The following is a 23,621-nucleotide window of genomic DNA, read 5'->3' on the forward strand; positions in this document are numbered from 1 at the left end:
ATTTCCAGACATTCTATTCTTTTTTATTGATCTATTGTTTACCTTCACACCAATAACATACTGACTTGATTATTGTACCTTCATAAAATAAGACATTTTGAAATCAGCAGTCAGGTAGTGTTAGTGCTCCAATTATTTTTTTCCAAAGTTACTTTTAACAATTCTAGGTCCTTAAAATACCTTATAAATTTTAGAATCAACTTTCAATATCTATAAACTAGTATGTTGGGGGATGATGGGTATTGCATTGAAATTATGGCTCAACTTGGGGAAAATGGACATCACCAAAATATTGAGTGGTCCAGGCTAGGACATAGTGTATCTCTCCTTTTATTTAGACCTTTAATTTCTCTCAGCTATGTTTTATAGCTTTCAGTGTATAGTTTTTACCTTTCTTGTGCCAGGTTTACACTAAATATTTCATATTTTTGGATGTTATTTTAAATAATAGTTTATAATTTTCTAATTTCCTATAGTTTACTGTGAGTATATAGAAATATTTGTTCTAGTAATTTTTTTTTATAGATTTCAAAATAATTTCTGCATGGACAATCATGTGGTCTAAGAATAAAGAAAGTTCTACTTCTCTCATTCCAATTTTGATACATTTTATTCCTCTTTTTTTCCTTATTGCACTGGCTGGAAACCCCAGTTGGATGTTGACTAGTAGTGGTGAGAACCAAGACCTTCACATTGTTCCTGATCTTAGAACAGCATTCAGTTTTTCATCATTGAGTATGATGCTGTAGGTTTTTCATAGATGCCCTTTTTAATGTCGAAGTTTCCTTCTATCACATTGTTGAGAGTTTTCTTCAGGAATGGATGTTGGCTTTTGTTAAATGCTTTTTATGCGTCTATTGAGATGATCATTTCGGTTTTTCATTTTTAGTTTACAAATGTGGTGAATTACATTGACTATTAAACCAACATTGCTTTCCCTGAATAATTTTTATTTGGCTATTCTATTTATTTTATATACTGATGGATTATATTAACATTTGTTAAAAATTTTTGCATACATCTTTGTGAAGAATATTGACCTATGTTTTATTTTAGAATATGTTTGTCTTATTTAGGTATCAGGGCTTTGATGGCCTCATTTGATGAGCTAAGCTGAGGATTATTCTGTCCTCTCTAATTTTCTGGAAAATTTTGCATATAATTTGCATACTATTTTCTTTTCTTTTTTTTTTTTTTTTTTTTTTTTTGAGACAGAGTTTCGCTCTTGTTGCCCAGGCTGGAGTGCAATGGCGCGATCTCGGCTCACCGCAACCTCCGCCTCCTGGGTTCAGGCAATTCTCCTGCCTCAGCCTCCTGATACTATTTTCTTAAACGTTTGACAGAATTAACCAGTGAAGCCATCTTGGCCTGGTGTTCTTTGTGGGAAAGTTTTTAAACTGCAAATTTAATAGATTAAGAGCTATTCAGTTTATATATTTCTTCTTGGGAGAGCTTTGGCAGTATGTATCTTTCAGGCAATGTGTTCATTTTATCTTTGTTGTTGGTATAAACTTATCTCTCTGTTGATTTAATTTTAAGAACTTCAGTTAATATTGTGAAAATACGTTGGTTGATATACTATAATGAACAAAATAAAACACCTTTACATCTTATTGAACTTTTTTTAGCCTGAAAAATCTGTGCTTATGCTTATTTAGCTTCCTGTCTTATCTCAAGCATCCCCAAATTTGCCAATTCAGCATGTGAAAAGCCTTTTAGAGAACAGATTCCCAACAGAGAGAGAGAGGCTGAGTATTTTCCGTTTTATTTTTACTTTGATTCAAATGGGCCAAGGCTGATTTTCATATCTTCAGGAAGGCAGAGAGAAACTATGTTGTGATTGTGTATGTGTGTGTGTGTGTGTGTGTGTGTGTATGTGTGTATGTGTGTGTTGTATTGTGTGATTACACTGCTAGGCTGACTTTTGAGAGCCCAAAGACTTTCTCATTAATAAAATGTAAGTGTAACAGCCAGAAGGAGTAATGGGAATGAAAACATTTTAAGCAAATTGTAAAAGGGATGTGGTCTCTGAGCTTCACTGACAACCCTTTCCCTGGTTGGCTTGACTGTCTGGTTCCATTGGGTCAGGATAGCATTTCTAGCCCCATCCCACTTCCCCGGTCCCATAAGTCAAAACTGGTATGGGCTGCAAGGGCCAAAGTACACCTTCAGGGCCAGGTGGGGATCTGTTAGGAAGAGCCATGGTATGTTAAGCTTGGCCCCTATGAAAGAGCCCAGCTCATCCATATATGTGATGTAATCTGCCTGCAAAGTCTGGCTCTGGCCAAACCTGAGGAAGGAAGATAACATACTGGAATGAGTGTTACAGCTGCAAATAGGAGCATTAACTTCTTATTTTTTCTTTCAGAAAAATAATGTTTTAGATTTTTTGAATCTAAAAAAAAGAAACAATTTATTGTGTTTTCTTTGGCTAAGTGAGCTGCTTTTCCCTTCCTTCCTAGTCTCTATCTGAGTTTGATGTAATGTTGGACTTTTGCCTTTGGCTATGTGGCTTGGAGTAAACTGACCCTCTGGTTTAAGGAGACCAATTAACTTAGTTTACTCATTAACACATAATTATTCTTTATAAGACATTGCTTAGAAAAGAGATCACCCCTTTTTGCCTTTATAGTTCTTTTAGTTGGAGTGTGGCCTAATTTGCTTTTTGAAACTCTGAAGAGCAGCTTATCCTTTAGATAATAAGATGAACATTTTAACTTCTCTATTTCCTCATCTTTATTCCTACTGGGCTCTAAAGGAAAGGGTATCAAGCTGTATGAATTGTTAGCACGTAAAAGTTCCCACCTCTGAGAGTTGTTCTATGAATTGGATGAAGTTGTGCAGAGGAGGTTTTGTTGAATCTGAGGATTCCATTTCTTTTCTTCTCTAGGCCCTGAATGGGTGACTACATTGTGGCATTCAATGTGAGAGAAGAAAACTAGCTCAGAGTAGTCTGCGCTATGTGAGATATACAAAATTTATCAAGCTCAGAGAGCCAGGCATATGGGATTTGTCATGCTGCCCTCTACCAGTGTTTGGAGGCAATTTTTAAAAGGCATTTTGGTTCCTGATTAGCTGTCTCACCCATCATCTTCATGTTCCTAGAATCTGTGATACAAAGAACAGTGTATAGCCAATCAATAGCTTATATTATTTTGATATAAATTCTTGATAAACAACTTAGAAATTCACTTTTTTTTCTTTAAAAACCTACTTATAATTGCTGCTAATGGAGTGTATGTTCAGGGCAAGTTGACTTTGCTCCCTGGGTGGCAGTCCTCAAACTTGGCTTAAATCAATTCTCTTCTTATGTTACATTTCCCTCAGTTTTTTTCCTTTAGGTTGACCTACCAATGCCATGTTAAATATTTGAAAAAGTAAAGAAACTTCCTGTATACAGTTGACTTTGGAAGAACTCAGGGGCGTTGACCTCTCTTGCAGTCAACAATCCATGTGTAACTTTTGAATCCCCAAATACTTAACTCTTAATAACCTGCCATTAACTGGAAGCCTTACCAATAACACAAACAGGTGATTAACACATATTTTGTATGTTTTGTGTATTAAATGCTATTCTTACAATAAAGTAAGTTGGAGAAAGGAAAATGTTATTACAAATCATGAGAAAAAATATATTTACTATTCATTAAGTGGAAGTGGTTTATCATAAAGGTCTTCATCCGCATCATCTTTATGTTGAGTAGGCTGAGGAGGAGGAGAAACAGAAGGGGTTGTTCTGCTGTTTCCAGGATGGCAGAAGTGGAAGAGATGGAGGAGGTAGTATTGGATTGGGGGCAGGAGAGGCAGGCGCATTGGTGTAATTATGGAAATACTTTGTAATTTCTGTCTGACTTTTGCTTTTTTATTCCTCTATAAATGTTTCTATATAGTATTAATCCTTTATCATTTGCTGTAGTTTCAGTGCTTGTATCATAGAAGGTTCCATGTTATAAAAGAATTTAAAAGCAGCCTTGGATAATAAAAACCCTTCTGCTGGAACAGCTTTTTCTGTGTCTTCTTTTCCATCATATGGCACTGCTTTGGAAGCACTCATCTCCATCAAATTATTTTTTAATTCCTCTGCTTTGTAATTAAAAGTGTCTGTTAGTGGTGCCTATTAGCTCTTGAATTTCTCCATGATCCGTACCCTGAAACCCTTCACGCCCACCTTTTTATTTTGCCATATCCATAATCTTTTTCATGATTTCTGTGATTGGATCTGTTGTAAATCTTGGGAAGTCCTATATAACATCTGGACCCAGTTTTCTCCAGGAAAAATATATTGTTTTAGGATTGATGGCTTTCATGGCTTTTTCTGTAACAACTAGGGCATCATCAATGGTATAATCCTTCCAGGCTTTCATGATGTTCTCTCTGTTGCGGTTATCTTCCACAGCATTGACAATCTTTTCTACAGAGTATGGTATGTGATGAGCCTTAAAGGTCCTTCTGACCTCCTGATATAAAGACTGAATTGGAATGTTGTGTTCGGGGGAAATTAGACCACTTTGATGCCTTTGATGTTGAACTCATGGGGTTCTGGGTGGTCAGGGGCATTGTCCGATATCAAAAAACTTTAAAGGCAGTGTCTTATTGGCAAGGTACTTTCTGACTTCAGGGACAAAGTATTGATGGAGCTAATCCAGAAAAAGGGTCTTGTTCAGGATTCCTTGCACAACCAAAAGATAGGAAGCTGATACTCATCCTTTCCCTTCAAGGTTTGTAGGGATAGCTTTATAGATAGGGGCAGTCCTGATTATCAATCTGACTGCATTTGCACAAAACAGTAGAGTTAGCTTTTTCTTTCCTGCCTAATCCTGGTGCTCACTTCTCCTCCTTATTAATAAATGACCTTTGTGGCTTTTTTTTTTTTTTTTCCAGAATAGGGTGCTTTATTGAAAATCTGTTTAGGCAGATATCCTTCCTCCTCAAAGATTTTTGTAATAGCATCTGGGAATTCATCTCCTCATTCTTGGTTGGCCACAGGCACGTCTCCTGTTATCTTGACATTTTTTTAAGCCAAAGCTCTTTGTAATATAATCAAATTATCCTTTGCTGGCATTAAATTTTCCAGCTTTAGATCCTTCACCTTCCTTTTGCTTTAAGTTGTCATATCATGACTTCACTTTTTCTCAAATTATATTAGAGTCTATGTGTATACTTTCTTATAGCAATCCTGCACCCACATAAAAACTGCATTTTCAATACAAAATAAAAAAATTTTTTTACAAGAAGTGCAAGGTTTTTATGCCTGTTGGCATAGCTGCACTAGATTCATTTATCTTGAGATGGTGGGCAACTGTAGCTGCAGACCTCAATGCATAGTACATATTAAGCAACTCAATTTTTTTTTCTTAGAATGTCATAACTTTTCTCTGCTTCTTGGGAGCACTTCCAACATCATTAATGGCAATTTATATGGATCCCGTGGTGTTATTAAAGGCTGAAGGCATTGTACTAAACATGATAAAAACATGTGAGAACCTTGAGAGATCACTTTTTACTTTGGTGCAGAATTTACTGGAGCTATGAGCTGCTCAGGTGAAAGTGATTAGTGTCATACAGCATTTTAAGTAGATACTCAAAATAGCTCACTGCAATACCAACAGGTGGCTATGCAATTATTACACTAGTACATTATATACTAGAGTTAATTTTATGCAGTTATGACAATATTGCATCTTTATGTTTAGATTTCTCTTGACTGAATGGCACCGTGTGTAGGCTGTAAGAGTTTGTATGCAGTAAGTTTTGATAAATTTTGATTTTTTAAGAATAGATTTATGTATATTTTATGGTAGTAAAGGATAAAATAGACTAGTATCTGCATATATTTTATACATGGCATCTTTTTCTTATTTTTTTTCAATATTTCTAGGCTACACAATTAATCTTTGAGTTTTTTTAATTGCTGCAAATCTTAAGAAAATTGAGGTATATTAATTGAAAAAAATCCATGTATAGGTGGACCCATATAATTTAAACCTGTGTTGTTCAAAGGTCAGCTGTGTCACTTACAGAGCATTTCTCAATCTGAGTACTATTGACATTTTGAGCCTGATAATTATTTGTGTTAGTGGACTGTGCTCTGCAATGTTGGGTGGTTAGCAGAATTCCTGTTCTCTACCCATAAGACGCTGGTAGCATGCCCTCTCCACTCATGATGACCAAAAGTGTTACAGATTTTGCCATTTGTCCCCTGGAGGGCAAAATTATCACTAATGATAAACCTCTGTTCTTGAGTTACACAGGAGAAGTATGATGACTGTTTACTATCTAAATATTATTTGATTATTACAAGTGTTTAAAAAATGTAAACTCTAATGACAATATTTAGAGTGTATTAATATTTTTCTACATATAAGGCATATTTTGAGACTTGCTCCATTAGCGAGTACAGTTGCTTACCATTTGAGTTTTTTCCCCATTTTCTCATCAATGTCAGCCGTTATTTCATTAGTAGTTGGCAGGGTATATGAGTCTAGAAAAGAAACGAAGAGAAACATATTGAAAAATACGAAGAAATCAGAACTATATAATGACATATGGTGGAAATCATTTGGTATTTATAAACTACATTCCTAAAAATGTTTATATCAAGAGGAGCTGTCTTTAATATCTTTAGCAAAATACCAGTTCACAGAAACAAAGGCCTGAAAAGATAAAGGACCTTCTTTGGGAATGGCACAGCTGGCCTGTAGTGAGATAGTGACAGCAGAGACATTTGTAGCTTCAAATCACTCAATCTCATATTTCTGTAACATTATGGAGGACCTAATCCTCAACATATGTGCTTGGTACACTTTAAGCATATAATAACAATTTCTATTTTCCTCTGCATCCTCTTCCTAAAACTTCTCTGAAGAAATAATTTGATAAAATAGTTCCATTTAAGGTTCATGGCATTTTAAATGAGATAATGAAAGGAAGAATGGGATTTTAAACATCTTCCCTGCAGATATGTAAGGCGTTTTAAGGGGGAGCAGAAAAGTTTTAGCTTTTGGCGAATTTCACAACATTAAAGCAACTTTCTTTTCTTTTCTTTTTTTTTTTTTTTGAGACAGAGCCTCGTTCTGTCACCAGGTGTCAGGTGCCTGGCTGGAGTGCAGTGGCACGATCTCGGCTCACTGCAACCTCTGCCTCCTGAGTTCAACCAGTTCCCCTGCCTCAGCCTCCTGAGTAGCTGGGACTATAGGCAGGCATTACCATGCCCAGCTAATTTTTTGTATTTTAGTACAGGCAGGGTTTTACCATGTTGGCCAGGATGGTCTCGATCTCTTGACCACATGATCCACCTGCCTTGGCCTCCCAAAGTGCTGGGATTACAGGTGTGAACCACCGCACCCGGCCCTAATGTAACTTATTTTAACTAGTAATGGTAGCTTCTTTGCCTTTGTAACAATGGAAGAAAGTTGCTCTCACATTTGCAGTGCATGATTAGGTGTTCAATAAGTATTTCCCGAATAAATAAATGTTACCATTTGCTTCATGTAAATTTTCTAGGTTTATGAACTATATCCAGTCTTCTCATAATACCTGAGGCTCTTGGCACTATTGTGTCTTTCAAAGGAAAAAACAACAGAAGTATTTTGCAGGGGAGCATCTACAAAAGATTTCATGATGGTGTTTATTTAAACAATGTTCCTTCATGGTGTATTTGAAATAGAAATTTATTTATCTACAAAAATTTTAGACAACGTATATATACATTCCATATTGTAATATTTTCTTAATTACTAATAGTATAAGTTTTTATGGATTAGTTATGTTGGGTAAGTTATACCTATATTGGTCAACATTTTGGAGAATACTTCAATAAAAGAACACTTTCAATAATAATGATTATCAGTATGACTGGAGTAAATTAAATCAATATATTTGGGACATTGCCTTTCTCCATGTAATCCTCATATTCTTGATTTCCTCACACAAGCATACTTGTAGCCCCTGGAGACCATAAGGTCTTATGTAGAAGGAGGGAAGAAGAAGATTGTCACTGACTTTGTTATTCTAACAGAAGTTGACACCAATGAGGTTTCTAGCACACCTCCAACACTTACAAGGGCCCTTCCAACCTTCATAATGTATCCTGACATTGCAATTATCCTCTGCTATTTTTTTCTTGCTTAAAATCTTGCAAAGTCCTTCCAAATCCCTATGAGAAGTTTAAGTTCTTTAACGCGGCTTATAAAGCTATATTTCTTGCAACTCCCTGCCTCTCCTTTACCTTCCTTTCCACCAAAATGTTTCTGGGTCCTTACACATTCCATACTATTCCTCAACTTTATGACTTTCTGCATGTTGTTTGCTCTATGCAAAATAACTCACTGTCCAAATCCTCTCACTAGAACCCCCCCCCCCCAAATTTCCCTTATGGCATCCCCCACATCCCATTTTAAGCTTTGAGAGGTCAAGGAACATGTTTGTCTTGCTTCCTTTGCACAGTGCTTTGCATATACTAGGTGTTCAAAAAATGTTCATTGAGAAAATGAATAAAAGACACAGTGGCCCACCTACTTGCAAATACTTTAGCAGCCCAGTGGGCTTGCAGGTCTGCTGTGGGGATGGCAGCTCCAAGGGACTGAACAAAGCCAATCACAGCCAAAGTTGGCATCTCCATTAGTGGGGGGAAGATGCCCTTAAACAAGGTGACCTCATTGTTTCTGCTTTTGATGATGGTCTCATCAAGAAAGGGGTAGGAATAATCATAGCCTGTTGCAAAGATGATAGAGTCGATAGCCTCAAACATGGTCCCATCCTCAAACACAGCTGAGGTTTCTTTGAATGCCTTCACACTGGGCTTGATGGACACAGTGCCACACAGGATACAGGATTGGAGCTCATCATTGAATATAGGCTCTTTTCTCAGGAAACTACAGAAATGAGAGGCAAACACCCTTGCTGTAAATACCTCATTTCCAAGAAATACCTGCGACAGCCAAAATGACATCGAGCAGTTAAATATCAGCATGAGTGCCGTTGAACTCTCTTCTCTTATGGCATTTCCTTTCCTAAATGAGAATAAAACTAATTTACAGGTGTAATAAAGTGATTGAGAATGCCAACTCTGGAAGCAGATGGCTCAGGCTAATAACCTAGCTTTATCTTTTACTAGCTGTTACTTTACTGTATTTTTTTATGTGTAAAATGGGGATGATGATGGAATCTTCCTCATAGGTTGTTGTGAAAATTAAATGACCAATTATCCTTAAAGTATTTAAGACAGTGCCAGGCTCGTGCAAGCACTGTTGTTATAGGTACCCTACTATCATAACTTTAAAGTCTTGTCTTACGTGGGGAAATCAGACTTGCAGTGGTGGGAAGTTTTATTGCCATGTTTGGTTTTCTTTCATCAGCTCTGGCCACAAAAAGACATAACAACTTTGATATTGCATTTTGGTTGCCAAAATTCTAGGAATAATATTTTTCGGGATGATATATTTCATTTCGATTAAGTTTCCTTTGAGATTCTGGAATTTCCTGAAAGTACCTCCGACACAAAGACACTTCGTAAGTCCTGAAATTTGTCTCTGTGCATCTTCATCATTTTGTGTCTCTCTAATCCAGTAACCTCTTCTTTTACCTTACAAGATAGTAAAGTGCAGGCCGCAATGAAACCTGTTTTTTCCTCCCACTTTCTCTCTCCAAAAACTTAGGGTAACTGGAATCCTTTCCAAAAGGAAGCTTAGTTTTTGGAATGAATGAATTTCTTAAACTCTGTTTTGTCTAAATGGCAAGGCCAAAATATAATTTACAGTTACTCTTACAAGATAAAAAATCTTAACCAGGTCAAGCTATGGGACTTATATTAAACACAATTAAAAAATTTTTTTATTTTAGGTTTGGGGGTCCATGGTTTGTTATATAAGTAAACTGTATATCACAGGGGTTTGGTGTACAGACAGTTTTGTCACTTAGGTAATAAGCATAGTACCTGATAGATATTTTTGCTGATTCTCTCCCTCCTCCCACCTTCCACCCTCAAGTAGGTCCCAGTGTTAAACATAATTTTAAATGCATAAAATAAACATTTTTTTTCTTCAGGGTTATAGCAGTCTGCAAGACTGGGTAGGATAAGTGCTTTGGAATGAGAGTTTAGCTCCTAAATCTGGCATTTGTTCTTTTGATTTACAGTTCCTCCTTACTTTTTCTTCACCTCTTTCTCTAAACACAGTGAAACTTTTCGGCTAGCATGGTCCAGGAGATAAAATTGTTTCTTTTCTTACTAGCTTAAATATTCTTTTTTTCCCTATTGATATGCTGATTCTTCTACCTAGAATGCCTTCCTAATTAGTAAGTGTTGGGTCCTATCTCTATAAAGAAGTAAATAAATGAATCTGACTAATCTTACTGGCCACCTTTGTTCTGTGACTCTCTATGGCTTTTTGTGTTCTATGCCTCCTGATAGTTCTGCAAAAATGTCAAAATTTAAGGGTGGAGGAAGTGTGCACCTTTGTTTTGAGACTTCCTACAAGCTGACGCATGTTGATTAACACTATTTTGTTATTTGCTCCTTTGAAGCACATTAGAAAACTTGACACTTAAGAACCATTTTTTTAAAAGCTTTATCATTTACAAAGCAATTTTTATATTTCTATATTATTGAATACCACAACCATCTTGAGAAGCAGGTATTATTATTGATATCCTTGTTTACCCATAAGCACAGACAAGATGTTCTTCCAAAAAACCAATTTGAGTTTGTTCAGCCCTCAAAGTTCTATGCTGTAGCTTGTAGCTACAGCAAATGAATCATCCATGTCAGGATGATTTATTTGTCTGCTTCATTCCCCTTTCAGATATTTCCATACTCTTTCTACTGGACTAATTTCAATGAGGTTTCCAAGCCATTCATGGTCTCTGGGTATGTCCTGTCACCTGTGAAACCTTTAGTTTAATCTTACAAGGCCCAATAAGACAACAAAAGTAAGTTCTAGAGAGAATAAATTCACTTAAATGAGTGACCCCCTTTTTGAAAAAAAAATTTCTATTTTTAAGTACCCATTTAAAGGCATCAGGCCATAGTTCTCATGCTTAAACTACATGTTCATCTTTTGGACATATAACCAGTCAGAGACAAAGGAAGGAAGGACATTGCAGAGAAAGGATGCAAAGTGGGTAACATACACCATATCCCAAGGATAGTCATCATCCCAGACCGAACTCATGACCCAGGAACCACTTCTGGTACTGATAATGACCTGGTGGGGAAAGACAATACAGATTTCAGTATCACTCTATAAGAAATAAGCAAACACAACACAATTATTTGGATACTTCCATGTATTTCTCTCAATATCCAGGAAGGAACACTTTTAAAAGGCAGGCCTAAGTAGTCTAGCAGCCATATAAAAGAATGAGTTCATGTCCTTTGCAGGGACATAGATGAAGCTGGAAACCATCATCCTCAGCAAACAATCACAGGAACAGAAAACCAAATACCACATGTTTTCACTCATAAGTGGAAGTTCAACAATGAGAACACATGGACACAGGGAGGGAAATATCATACACCGGGGCCTGTTGGTGGGTGGGGGGCGAGGGGAGGGAGAACATTAAGACAAATACCTAATTCGTGCAGGGCTTAAAACCTAGATGATGGGTTGATAGGTGTAGCAGTCCACCATGGCACATGCATACCTATGTAATAAACCTGCATATTCTGTATGTGTATCCTAGAACTTAAAGTAAAATTTTATAAACAGTCTAAAATTTAAACTAGTAGACACAGGACTCTCTCACTACCCCTGAGAGCTGGTGTATAGTGGTTGAAAGGATTAGAACCATACCTCTAGGAACAACAGGGCTCTCTGTTCAACTATGATGGTTTAATCTTCACATTCTCATGGACTAAGATGGCAAGTCTGGAAGGGACCAGATGATCCAGTGAGCCCCACTGGTGGTGGCTGATGGTAGTCAGTGGGCTAGGTGGGGGAAAAATGTAGCTAAATATCTAGCTAAAATTAAGCTGAGGATGTCAAGGGTTTAATTATGTTCCCTGTTCCTCCTCCTTTCAGTTCTCCCTACATGCATACTCCAAGGACTTTTCCATGGCAACTGCCTTAGCCCTGAGATGAGTCTGGCTGCTCATCTATTTTACTGTCTTTGCAAAACAGACTTTAACTTTGTGATAACTGAAGGGAATTTTTAGTTTAAAAAATTTAGGTTTATTTACATCAATTTAGGAATTTATTTATTGAGAATCTGTTTTCTTAAAAATGTGTTGTTTCTTTAGTATCGATTGGTGATAGATGATTCAGCTTGGAGTCCTCTGGGAAGTCTTCCTTGACCTCATCCAGGATATTAGATTCTCTTTTCCCTGTGCTGCTATTGCCACACCTAATTCTACTGGAAGACTCACTGCCTCCTTTGGTGATAGTTTATGTGTACCTGTCAACCCCATCTCCATCTTTTCCTTGAAGTCAGGAATTAGTCTAAGTTATTTATGCATTTATTTTTAGTTTAGCATAGTTCTGACACATAGTAAGCATAGTAAGTGCCCAATATTTGTTGAGCACCTGCTGTTGAGTGAATTAATGTTAGTAAATATGAAATCATGCATATCTTTCAGACCTTCAGAGTGGTAAACACAGTGCTTTTTGCATGATAGGTTATAATAAATACTGTTAAATAAATACAGGTTAAGCCTAACTAGGAAGAACTAGTCTATTTGGAGGTGATAAGAATACAAAATTAAAACAAGAAATACACACATACATACTCACCTATATGTACACATACACACTCACCTATACATACACACACTCATGCACTTACCTCTGGATTCGGTGGAATATACTTCCTTGCTAGCATGGGCCACATTACTTGGCTTCACATGGAGAATTTCTCAAGTCTTCCTTGATTTAAAGGGCACATACAACAGGTGGATCTCTTGTGGTGTGACATGCAAGTACCATCCTCAGTACCTTGACTGCTGATTTAGTAGCACAGCCCTGTCTTAGGTTTATTTCCCAAAACCTTTTATGTCATGTACCTGTGTAGCCAGATGGCTGAGCTCAACAGCAGTGTCAGATCCCGAATTCCCTAGACCAATCATGAGGACCCTCTTCCCCTTGAAGGCTTCTGGATCCTTATAATCTCGGTTATGGAGGTAGTTGCCTTGAAACTGGTTCAGGCCTAAATGGAACATGGCAAGTGGTTTGAATGATTTTCAGAAGTTATAAAGATGTTTTCAATGTGTTTTTTTAACCTCCTATATCAGTTTTAATTAAAAAATTTGCTCGTTGAAGTACATTTATCCATTGAGCATTTTTTGACATTAAGCTCCCTAAAAATTGTGCCTTAAAAAAATCTTAAGGCATAAGAATTTATGTTTTGATAATAGTTAATATTTATTGGGTTAACCCTGGGGGCTAGATCTTGTGCTAAATGCTTTACATGGTTTAACTGTTTAATCTTGATAACATCCCTGCATGGTAGGCTATTGTCCCTATTTTAAAAGGTGACAGAGACAAAGAAGGTAAGTGGTAAGGAACTAGTGGCATAATAAGTTGAGGCCAGGTGTTCTGATCCCATGCTCATAAACATTAAATATACTGGCTGTTAACATTAGCATTCCTCCTGAAACCTTTCCTCTTTAATTTGCCTGGCCTGTGAACATCATATCTAGATATGGGAACTCTAATGAGTAGACTGTGTTCCTGTGGCAAGGAAGGAAGGAAAAATGGAAGTAAGGCTTCATCCATATTTTATTTATTTGAGGTTTGCCACTTTTGAATGGTAACAAAGTGTGCTGCTATAAACACTCATGTGTGTGCACACAGACAAATCACTGAAATTTCTGAAATTTATTTGCAAACTTCTAATATCTAATGAAATTAGAAACTTAGGAGTCTCTAATAAATAAGTAAATGTGTTTTTCTTTAAACTGTTTGGCAGTTGGACTCTACTTTTTCTGAATGTAACTCTGCTTGGAGACCCCATTTGCTGTCAGGACCTATAGTTGAGTTACTGTCTGTAAAATAGGAACTTGGGTTTGTCTGATATCTGGCTTGCAGGTCCTTTATTATTTTAATATAAGGGCTTATGAGGCTATTTATTACTATATCTTGTTAAACTTAAATTTTTTTCTTTTGAAATCTTTGGGACTTTAAGAATAATCATTATGTAATATCTATAGAAAGATGTTTCTAACCCTGGATGTTTGCGTATAAGTCCCCAGATTATTATATATTTTCAAAACTTACCAGGAAAGGAATCAGTTGGCAGATTGGGGTATACATAATGTCCTAAACAAATCATTACAACATCAAAAATAGTAGATTCCTGTTTCCCATTGTTTTCAGTAACAACAACCCATTGGCCTGTGACTAAGAAGCTGGGACATTTCTTTATACTGGAAACCAGGGTCTTAACCAGAAAATTAACTTTTCTATTTATAATTCTGTGTTTGCAAGTTTTTTTCCTTCTTGAATTGTTTCTGTGGAGGGAATAATTTTGAGCTCTCTTGGTCATTCAGAAATATGTAGAAAGATATTAAAATTGGAGTCACAGTGAATCTTCATTGAGTCTTTGAATCTCACAAGAAAAATTACTCACTGGAGTACATTTACTTTTTGACGTCAAGTTAGTTGATTTACAGGTAAATCACACTGAATATTTTTGTGAACGATGTCATATAACAAATCTTTATTATTATGGCTCTCCCCTACTGACATGGCTTCCTCCTTTTTTGACCTCATCTTCCATGTACTCAAGAATATGGTTACATCTCAAGGTTTGATTGTTGGCTTCTCTTTTGCTTTGCATAAATACTCTCCCTCAGAACTATTAGCAACTTTCATGTTATGAATATACAAATACATCTATTTTTGGTCTCTCTTCTATCTAGTTTAGCTTGATCTTTCCATCTGGAGAGCCACTTCATTCTCATATGTAACAGGTTTTGATTGACCTACTTAAATTTCCTTCAACACTCTTATGCTTCAAATCCACAACTATTTTTTACTTGTTATTTCTCCATCCTTGCCTCATGTTTAAGCAATAATTTCTCTCCCAATCTCACTCTTTCTGTGATTGCTAACACTGCCTTCATTGAAGTCCTTATCACTCCCTTGCGGGGACTATGGCAAGAACCTGTAACTAACCTGTCTTCAGCCTCCCATTGCCTGCAAGTCATCCTTCATCCTGCTTGTCAGATTAGTCTTCCTAAAGGACCATATTCATTTTACGTTTCCTGCTCAAAGTGATTTCTGTTACTTCACAGCCTCTAAAACTTATTCTACATCTCTAATGCTATCACTATTAAGTCCATACAATTTTGTTCCAATTTACTCTTTTGATCTTATTTTCTGTTATTCCCACAGACTTTTCAATGACAGATTCTGCAAACTGCTCCCCTAATGTCCATTCTCTCCTCATCTTTGCTAACAGAACCCTGATTATGTTTGGAGTGACAACATGCCCAGCAAAGGGACGCATTTTCCAGGTTCCTGTGCAACTAGAGTGGCCTATGAGATATAAGCAGACAATGTTGGACAGGCTTTTCAGGAGAATTTGTAAAAGGAGAGCTGATTCAACTGGGAGGACATCCCTTTGCCCTCTTTCTTTCTTTTTCTTTCTTTATTTTTTTGCCTAGAAGACAGATGTGATTGCTCAGCAACTGTTTTGGACCATGAGGCAAACTTCATGATGTAAGCCTCATGCAAAGAAGGGTGAAGCTGAATCTTTGATGACTGTGGTGCCATCACATAAGCTCTGGATGTCCCTCTCTGAATTTCTTTTACATGGTTGCTTAATAATCCTCTATTTTTCAAAGTACAGTACATACTAGCTTACTGATGTATGTGGCTGTATCTCATCCTAGCAGATATATCTCCCTCCTACCCAACTTGATTTGCCCACTGTTCTCCAAATGAGCAGGGTATTTTCCCACCTCTCTAATTTTACTCATGTCACTCACTCACCTAAAATGCCTAACAAATACAACCAAATTTTGCTTTCTCTAGAAAATACCTTCTCCCAAAATGTTGCCTCTTGCTTCATGATCTCTGTAGCATTGATCTATTTATAAACCATAGATGGCTTTAAAAATTTTTCTCTTTGATTGAAATTGTTACTGGAATCTTATTACTTACTCTTTATGTATTTATTTTGATGCACAGCTAGATTATAAACTTGAGAGCTGAGTCTTAGACCTCCTTTTGTTTTACATATAGCACATAGCACAATGCAAGCACATAGTAGAAACTTCATTAATCTTTGTTGATATTAATACCATAAAAGGAAGCGAATACATGGAATAAAATGACTATTGGAAAATTTTATTTTAACTCTACATTTGGGGCTACTCCAGGTAAAATAATAATGTAAATATAACCGCAGTTCATAATTTTGCTGATTGTTTTTCCTACTATATGCATGTGTTCTGCCTGTAAGAACAGTTATTTGAGTTAAGAGTTCCAAACATACAGACAGAAATGCTCAATAAAAAAGAGTCCTAAAGAAATGTAAAACATTATTTTCACAGAAACAATGCTGAAATCTCAAGTCTTTTTAATAAAAAAAAAAATCTACTGAACTGAGTGGGTGAAGATGGGGGCAATGACTGTATTTCCCATTTAAGTTGTTAACCCTTACATAATGGCAAATTCCTACCAAATGCTATGGTTTTTGAATTACAACTCATTGGCATTGAAGTGACAAAATTCCTATAACATACTAAAGAATTTTGGATTCTTTACAATATCAGAGCATGAGGGTGAAAAGTGGACAATGATGGGATAGCTGCCTCTATTTTGTGAGGTAGTCTGAAAGCTCTCAGAGAATAGTGGACTAATAAGTCTAAAAGAAAAAAAAATCAGTGCATGAATACTTTATAATCACAGCTAACATTTGATTGTTGAGGTACCGAAACATTTGGCTCTAATTTCTATAATACTGTGCGGTCTCCTTTTCTCTAACCCACACATTTATTAATTTCAACATTACAAGTTATGAGGCTCCTACCTCAAACTATATGTGTCTTAAAAGATCCTTCTTTTGAGCAAATGTCTTTATGTATTCCTGGAGCTTGCTGTGGTGCATATAGTTTGGGTAATCATCAGGGTAAGGGAAGTCTGGAAAGCACATTATTTCTTTGGAAGAGTTGGTGAATACAGACTGCTAAAGGCTGGCTCTGCCTTCTTCTGTGTGGTCCTAGGGAGAATAAGAAAGCTTAAAGAGAAAGCCAAGAATTGTGTTCCCTTTGGTGAACACAGTCGTTCAATTCTTGGTTGACTAAACCTCTTTTAATGTTTAAAAGCATAAGCAAAAATTAAAAGCTCTCAGTAAGCTATGGAATGGAAAGCCCTTCGTGTAGCACCTGACACAGAACCTGAGCTCTCCCCATGTGAATCTCCTTATTGTAATTACCCTTAGTATTGGCTCTGTTTTTATAGTCGCTTAGTGGTTTCTTGCATTCTCCTGTGACATCACTGGTTCTGATCTTATCCTCAGGTTAAAAACAAACAAAACAAAACAAAGAAACAACAAAACAGTCTAGAGGAGGCTTTGGCTTCTAGCCTATTTATTTGCTATTGGAGTTCAGCAAACTCTTCATTGGCAACAGAACCCAATATTGAAGTGGTTTCCCAACTTTGGTATAATCAGAATCACCTGGAGGGCTCCAAAACCGTAGATTCTTGGGCCCTTTAGAATTTCAGATTCAGTCTGTCTGGGGTGGAGTCTGGGGTGGTTTGCATTTCTAACAAGTTCCTGGTGATGCTGAAGCAGCTGGTATAGGAACCACACTTTGAGAACCACTGCTCTGTTGTAAATGAACCCTGTCCTTTGGCTCACTGGTTACTGGCCTTTACTCCTCACCAAAGAAACACAGGAAACCCAGAGACCTTAGAACATGTGTTAAATCTTGGCACTTCATTTTAAAGCATCGGTGTAATTGAAAAGTGGCTTATTTTTTATAAGCAGTCAAAGGCTAAGTTGAAAATAAACATTTCCTCTCAGTTGTCAGGGTAGGATAAAAGTGCACACAATATGTTGCCTTGAAAATACATTTAAGAGCTGGCAGCTTCTGCTTCCTGAGGTCCAGAAGGGACTCTTTTGCAATGGGGGAAAGAGATGGAATGTCACGTTGCTGCTGGATTGAAGATGTGTATTTTCCTCTCACATCATCTGACCCCTGGAAGAAGGAGACAAAAAGTGCTGGAAAGAGAGGATTGTGTCCCAGTGGGGAAATGGGAGGCTGCTTGAAGCCTCAGTATTTTTTCTCAAGTTGAAAACATAATTTTCCTCTATTCATGGTTACTGTATTTCTCATAAGGACAAAAGCTCAGGGATTTAACCTTTTTTTTTTTTTTTTAAACCATCACTTTAAAATTTTTGTGGAGGTCAGAAAAAGGGTGAAGGCTCATGCCTCGCAGTTGGGCAGGTTGAGTGTTTCCCTTTCGCCAACAGTTGGTGCCTTTTACTGATGGTTGTGAGAAGGAGAGGTTGGAAGGAGTTTTTTTCAGCCGCCCATTGAAAAGAGGTGGGGCTGAGCTGTGGGCTGGAGCCTGGTTAACGACAGTAAGACTCTGTTCTGGGAAGCAGAGATGCTGAGGTCTTGGAATATTTCCATCTTGAATGAATCTCTGCTTTTTTGCCCCTTGACCCCAGTCAATCATAACACAAGGACAGAAGAGTATGCACACTACAACTCCTTGAAATTTTCCCTAAAAGACTGTTCTCCAAACAAACATAAAAACGCAAATGTATTATGTAACAAGTCTGTTACTTCAGGGAGGGTGTGCATTTTTATTATTTCAACATGAGGTGTGATTTGAGCCAGTAAAGAAGAAATTCAACATAGACTCTGCTTCTAGCTGAGGGAGCTTGGCTTGGAACCAGATCCCTAAGCAGCTGTGGGCACTAACACAGTTGAGAGAGAACTGTGTTCATCTCTCATCTTTCCCATGAGAACATAAGTAACTTGGGGACAAAGTCAGAGGTTAATTCCAAAATGTTGTACATGCATCTGAGCAGTCTGCCTTGATCTTCTTTCTGATTCCAGCTCTGCTTATCAGTCCCATATCTCCTTGTCTAAATATGCCCTCAAAATATGCTCAAAAGTTGCCTTCTTTCTCATGCATTTCCTTACCTTCCCTCTCCCCTACTGCGAACTCATCTTAAGCTTCACTAAGCTCCCATTGTTCTTACTGCCCTAATTACACAGTCACTTGAAGTTATTCTAATACTTGTTTTCTCTCTGCTTTTAAAGTGCTGGCTGGTCTCTTATCTGCATTTATGCTTAATATAGTACCCCACACATAATATACTCAGTATGTATTTGTTGAATGAATAAATGAATAAATGAGTGGGAGAAAGTTCGAATAGTCCTGGGTTCAGCTTTTGCAATTAAAATGATACTAACCTATTGTTTGTTAAGTAATTTCATTCATTCATTCATGTTTTGAGATGGAGTCTTGCTCCTTTGCCCAGGCTAAAGTGGCCTGATCTCGGTTCACTGCAACCTCTGCCTCCTGGGTTCAAGAGATTCCCCTGCTTCAGCCTCCAGAGTAGCTGGGATTACAGACGTTGACCAAAACGCCTGGCTAATTTTTGTATTTTTAGTAGAGACAGGGTTTCACCATGTTGGCCATGCTGGTCTCAAAATTCTGATCTCAGATAATCCACTTGCTTCAGCCTCCCAAAATGCTGAGATTATAGGCATTAGCCACCACACCTTGCTGTTAAGCAACTTCTTATTACAGTAGTAATAAAATCTTTTGGGGGCATGAGGCCCTGTTTTGGAGTGGGTGAAACTTAAAATACACTCACATTGCCTGCTATTACTTAAATTCCATTTGGTTTTCATTTCTCAGAAAAAGCAAATAGTGAAAAGTTCAGAATTATTAAATTTCTGTTTGCTGGAACACCTTCTAACAAAGGCTTGCAAAATAAAGTCTTATGTAACACATTTAAAAAAATCCCTCTCTGATTATATATTGTGCCAAGCAACTTTTCTAAGAAAAGAAGGAAGGGTTGGGGTATGTGGAGGGGGCTAAAGTTTTGAGTATTTGTAAGGGTCCACATCCTCACCATGCCTTTGAGTAGAATTTTGCTTATAAACATGATCTTAGGCAAAAGAAAAATTTCCTCTTGTGGATAACTCAGAATCCAACTTTGTATCTTATTGAACTATCACTTATTGCTTCCTTAAACTTTCTGATCTGGCTGTATTGGCTAACTCATAAATCCCTTTCTGTACACACCATGTTCATTGCCTTTTCTGTACCTTTGATGGATTGTTGGTCTCTTACCTGGTGCTGGCGCACTGCCAATGACTGCATAGGTCTATGGAGTGCCATCCACAGTCTTTGATGGAAAATGCACTCTCTAGGAGTTGTGTCACAGGTGATCCTCTATTTTGCTTGTCTGGGGTTATCTTTCAATGCTGCGCTAAATGTCATCCCTGTGGGAGGTTTCCTTTGACCTACTAAGATTTCTGTAGTCCACACTCTTCTAAAAGAGTGCAAACTGATGGCGACCAGGTCTATCTTGTTGTAGTTATATAATCTCTTATTTAAAAATCTTAGGGCCAGATATATTTTGGACTGTGTACATTTTTGGATTTTGCTCCATAATACTCCTAGTCAGATCTGGGGCCACAATCTGTCAAATGCAATAAAATTTCTGCAGTGCAGCAGAAAGTGAGGCTTAGCCTCATGTTGATCCAATTCACATTTTTCAGCCTTATGATTTCAGGAGAGGTTTTGCTATCAAATGAGTTTTTGCCCATTTGCCATCAAAGGATTGTGGAATTATATTATGACTTGCTTCATCAAATGAAATGAAGCCATTTATAAAGGGTGATTATATAAGTTCCGTATTTGTCATCCCAGTACTTAGCACAAACTCTACCAGAACAGGTGCTCAAGCAGCATTTAAGTGTTACTAGGGAGATGGTAGAAAGCCATTTTATGATTTAGTCTAAGCTGGCCATATTTCCCTGAGCAAATGTAAATAAGGAAATTTAAATTCTTGAAAAATATTAACTCTTGATTACCCCCTACTGGAAAAATTAATGATCTCATATTTCATATAGTGCTTTCAGGGTTACAAAACCAAAAAAAATTTTTAAAAGGCTTGGAGAAGAATAAAAACATATTCTAAGTTAGCACTAATATACTCAATTGGAGGAGGCTATTGGTGCAGTTCAGGCAATAACTAAGACCAGGACTGAAAGTAGTTACAAGATGAATGATGTGGATATAATGTTTTCAAGCCAAATATGTATCATTGACAGTTAATTACAATGGCTGGGAAATTCAGGACAGAAGAGCTAGAAGTTTCCCAAACTTGGCTTTGAAATTTAAAAAAAATGTGTTTACAAGGAGTATTTCCTAATTATATTATTTCTACAACAGTGAGCCCAAATGGCAAAGACCGTAATTTCTCTCTGTGTCTTTGGAGCTGATAGGCTCTTCAGCAGCCACACACACATCACACGCAATCATTATCTATAATAATTTCTATCTGCCCAGTAGACATAAGTTAATTATAGAATCATATCCTCTGCATTTGACAAATGAGCATTTGAAGTTCAGGGAAAAAAAAAGTAATTGGCCTGGTAGCTATCTACCTAGAAAACCTACAAGTTGAGACTAGAACTCAGGACTTCTGATCTCAGGGTCTCAGTCCAGGTTTGCTTTTTCTCTTTTCTAACCATGGTCCTGGCATTTAAGAGCAATAAAGAACAGAATCATGTCTGTTACATGGGAAGGCCATGGTTTATTTTTGGCTAATTACTAACATTAGCGCCCTTTGCAGCTCGGAGATCTGGACTTCACCATGCAGGTGATGGTGTTTAATGAGCTGAAGATGTCCTTTTCAGGACAAATTTTGCTGGTGTGAAATAGTTTTTTGTGCATTAGTACGATTGGAGAGGTAAGATTTCACTTTCCAGATCTGGAGCTTTTGTGACCTGCCTCCCAAATCTGAATTAGAACTGACCAGATTTGATTTGCCTTGGAACCTACCATCTCCTTCCACTGGGTTCTAGTGATGTGCCACTCACGGAGAATTTCCACAGGCCTCCAACATCATTGCTTCTTTCAAAGCAAGTGGGCTCCAGCCCCTCCTCCAGACAGCACCGTATGGCAGCCAGGCCACTCACTCCCGCTCTGATGATGCCCACCCTCTTTCTCATGATTGCCTGTAGGAGAGACTGGAGAGAACATCTTCAGAAGAGTGTCTTTAATAGTTAGGATTTTTTTCAGTGAAAATTATCATCCATTATTATGTATCAGGATCCTCACTCAAACACAACAAGACATAGATGCACATTGATGGTATATGCTTATTATTATTATTATTATTTACTGCTTTTGCTATAATAAGATACTAAAACTGGCTGCTCCTAATTATTCAATGTGTCAAAAATAGCAGAGTCAGTGAATGCTAGAGCAGGAAGGACCTTGAAGATTGTCAGTCCAATGCTCACAATTGCAGATGAAGCTTTGGCACGCCGAGACTAGAAATCACTTCTTCAAGGTCTCAGAGCTAACAAAGGAATGGGAGCTAGACAACCAGCCTGCTGCATGATATCCTCTGTACAAAATCACTCCTCATTTTGAATGCTCTAAGGGACTTTACCTCTTAAGCAACCACCTTTCTCTCCCCAGAGAATCAGCAGTTCTCTAAATGTGGAAGGGAGTGGCATTTAACAATGTCTTTTGATGTAAAAATTGGGAAAGGGGGAGGAGTTACTATTTTTAAAGTAAAAATACCTTTTTTTCTTGTATTTTTAATGGTTTAGAGCCCTAGTAAAACCTGGAAGAGAAGGACTGAGTGTGGTAGGGATAAGAGAAAAATGGGAGGGGTGGGTGGAGTAAAAAGAAAGAAAGGGTTAGGAAAAGGGCAAGAATGAAATCTCTGGTTCTTGTTACAAAAAGTGTAAAATGGTGGCTGGCATGGCCACTGCAGCTGTAAGGTGAAATTCCTGGGAGATTAAGGGAACAGTGATTCTTTTATTTATTTTTGCTTTGGAAATAGAGAATATATAAACAAAGGCTATGCACCTGGACTATAATGAAGTGTTTTGTTGTGCAAACAGTGAAAAGCAGCCCAATTTTCTGGAAACTTAAGAGGGCCTGATCTGAGGAGCTGAACTAAGTCTTGTAGATGAGTTTGTAAAACTAGTGAACTCAAAAGACAGAATTGTGGTCTCTGAATCTTGTCTCTGGGTTCCTCCCACGTCTATACCTGTCCTTCCTGATTCTGTTTCCCTCCTTTCCTTCCTCTGGTCATTCCTTCCACTGTACTGACAGCCTACTGTATGTCAAGCATTATAATAGTCTTTTGGGGGATTCAAAGATGAGAAGACACAGTGCTTTCCATCTAGAACCATGAAGTCTGCTGGAGAGAGAGAGTGGAAGTATGGTTCGGTGTAGTGCTAGCACGTAGGAAGAAGTATCTAGATCCACCTGGAGGAAGAATAAGAGAGGCTTCAAGGAGTGTGAGAAGACAGCTGAGACTTGAAAGAAGAATAGATGTTTCCCTGATAAATAAGGGACAAGAAATCCAAAACAAGCAGAGAGAAAAATGTATGCAAATGCGTAACAAAGTAAGAGCACGTGACAGGATGAGCTACAATGAGTTCAGTTTTGCTGGACCATAAGTGA

At 37.4% G+C, this 23,621-nt stretch overlaps 1 protein-coding gene across 1 annotated transcript; it reads right to left on the reverse strand.

Moving 5' to 3' along the window:
* Positions 1–1,947: 1,947 nt before the first annotated feature.
* LOC101028797 (putative dimethylaniline monooxygenase [N-oxide-forming] 6) lies at positions 1,948–22,282 on the reverse strand. Its single transcript, XM_074389994.1, is given in 8 exon segments — positions 1,948–2,290; positions 6,409–6,481; positions 8,518–8,873; positions 11,128–11,201; positions 12,995–13,137; positions 14,208–14,370; positions 16,969–17,157; positions 22,016–22,282. Coding segments are annotated over 8 exon segments (1,473 nt in total). The 5' UTR covers positions 22,148–22,282.
* Between the last annotated feature and the right edge of the window lie 1,339 nt (positions 22,283–23,621).

This window comes from Saimiri boliviensis, chromosome 19, assembly GCF_048565385.1.
Source record: "Saimiri boliviensis isolate mSaiBol1 chromosome 19, mSaiBol1.pri, whole genome shotgun sequence".
NCBI lineage: Eukaryota > Metazoa > Chordata > Mammalia > Primates > Cebidae > Saimiri > Saimiri boliviensis.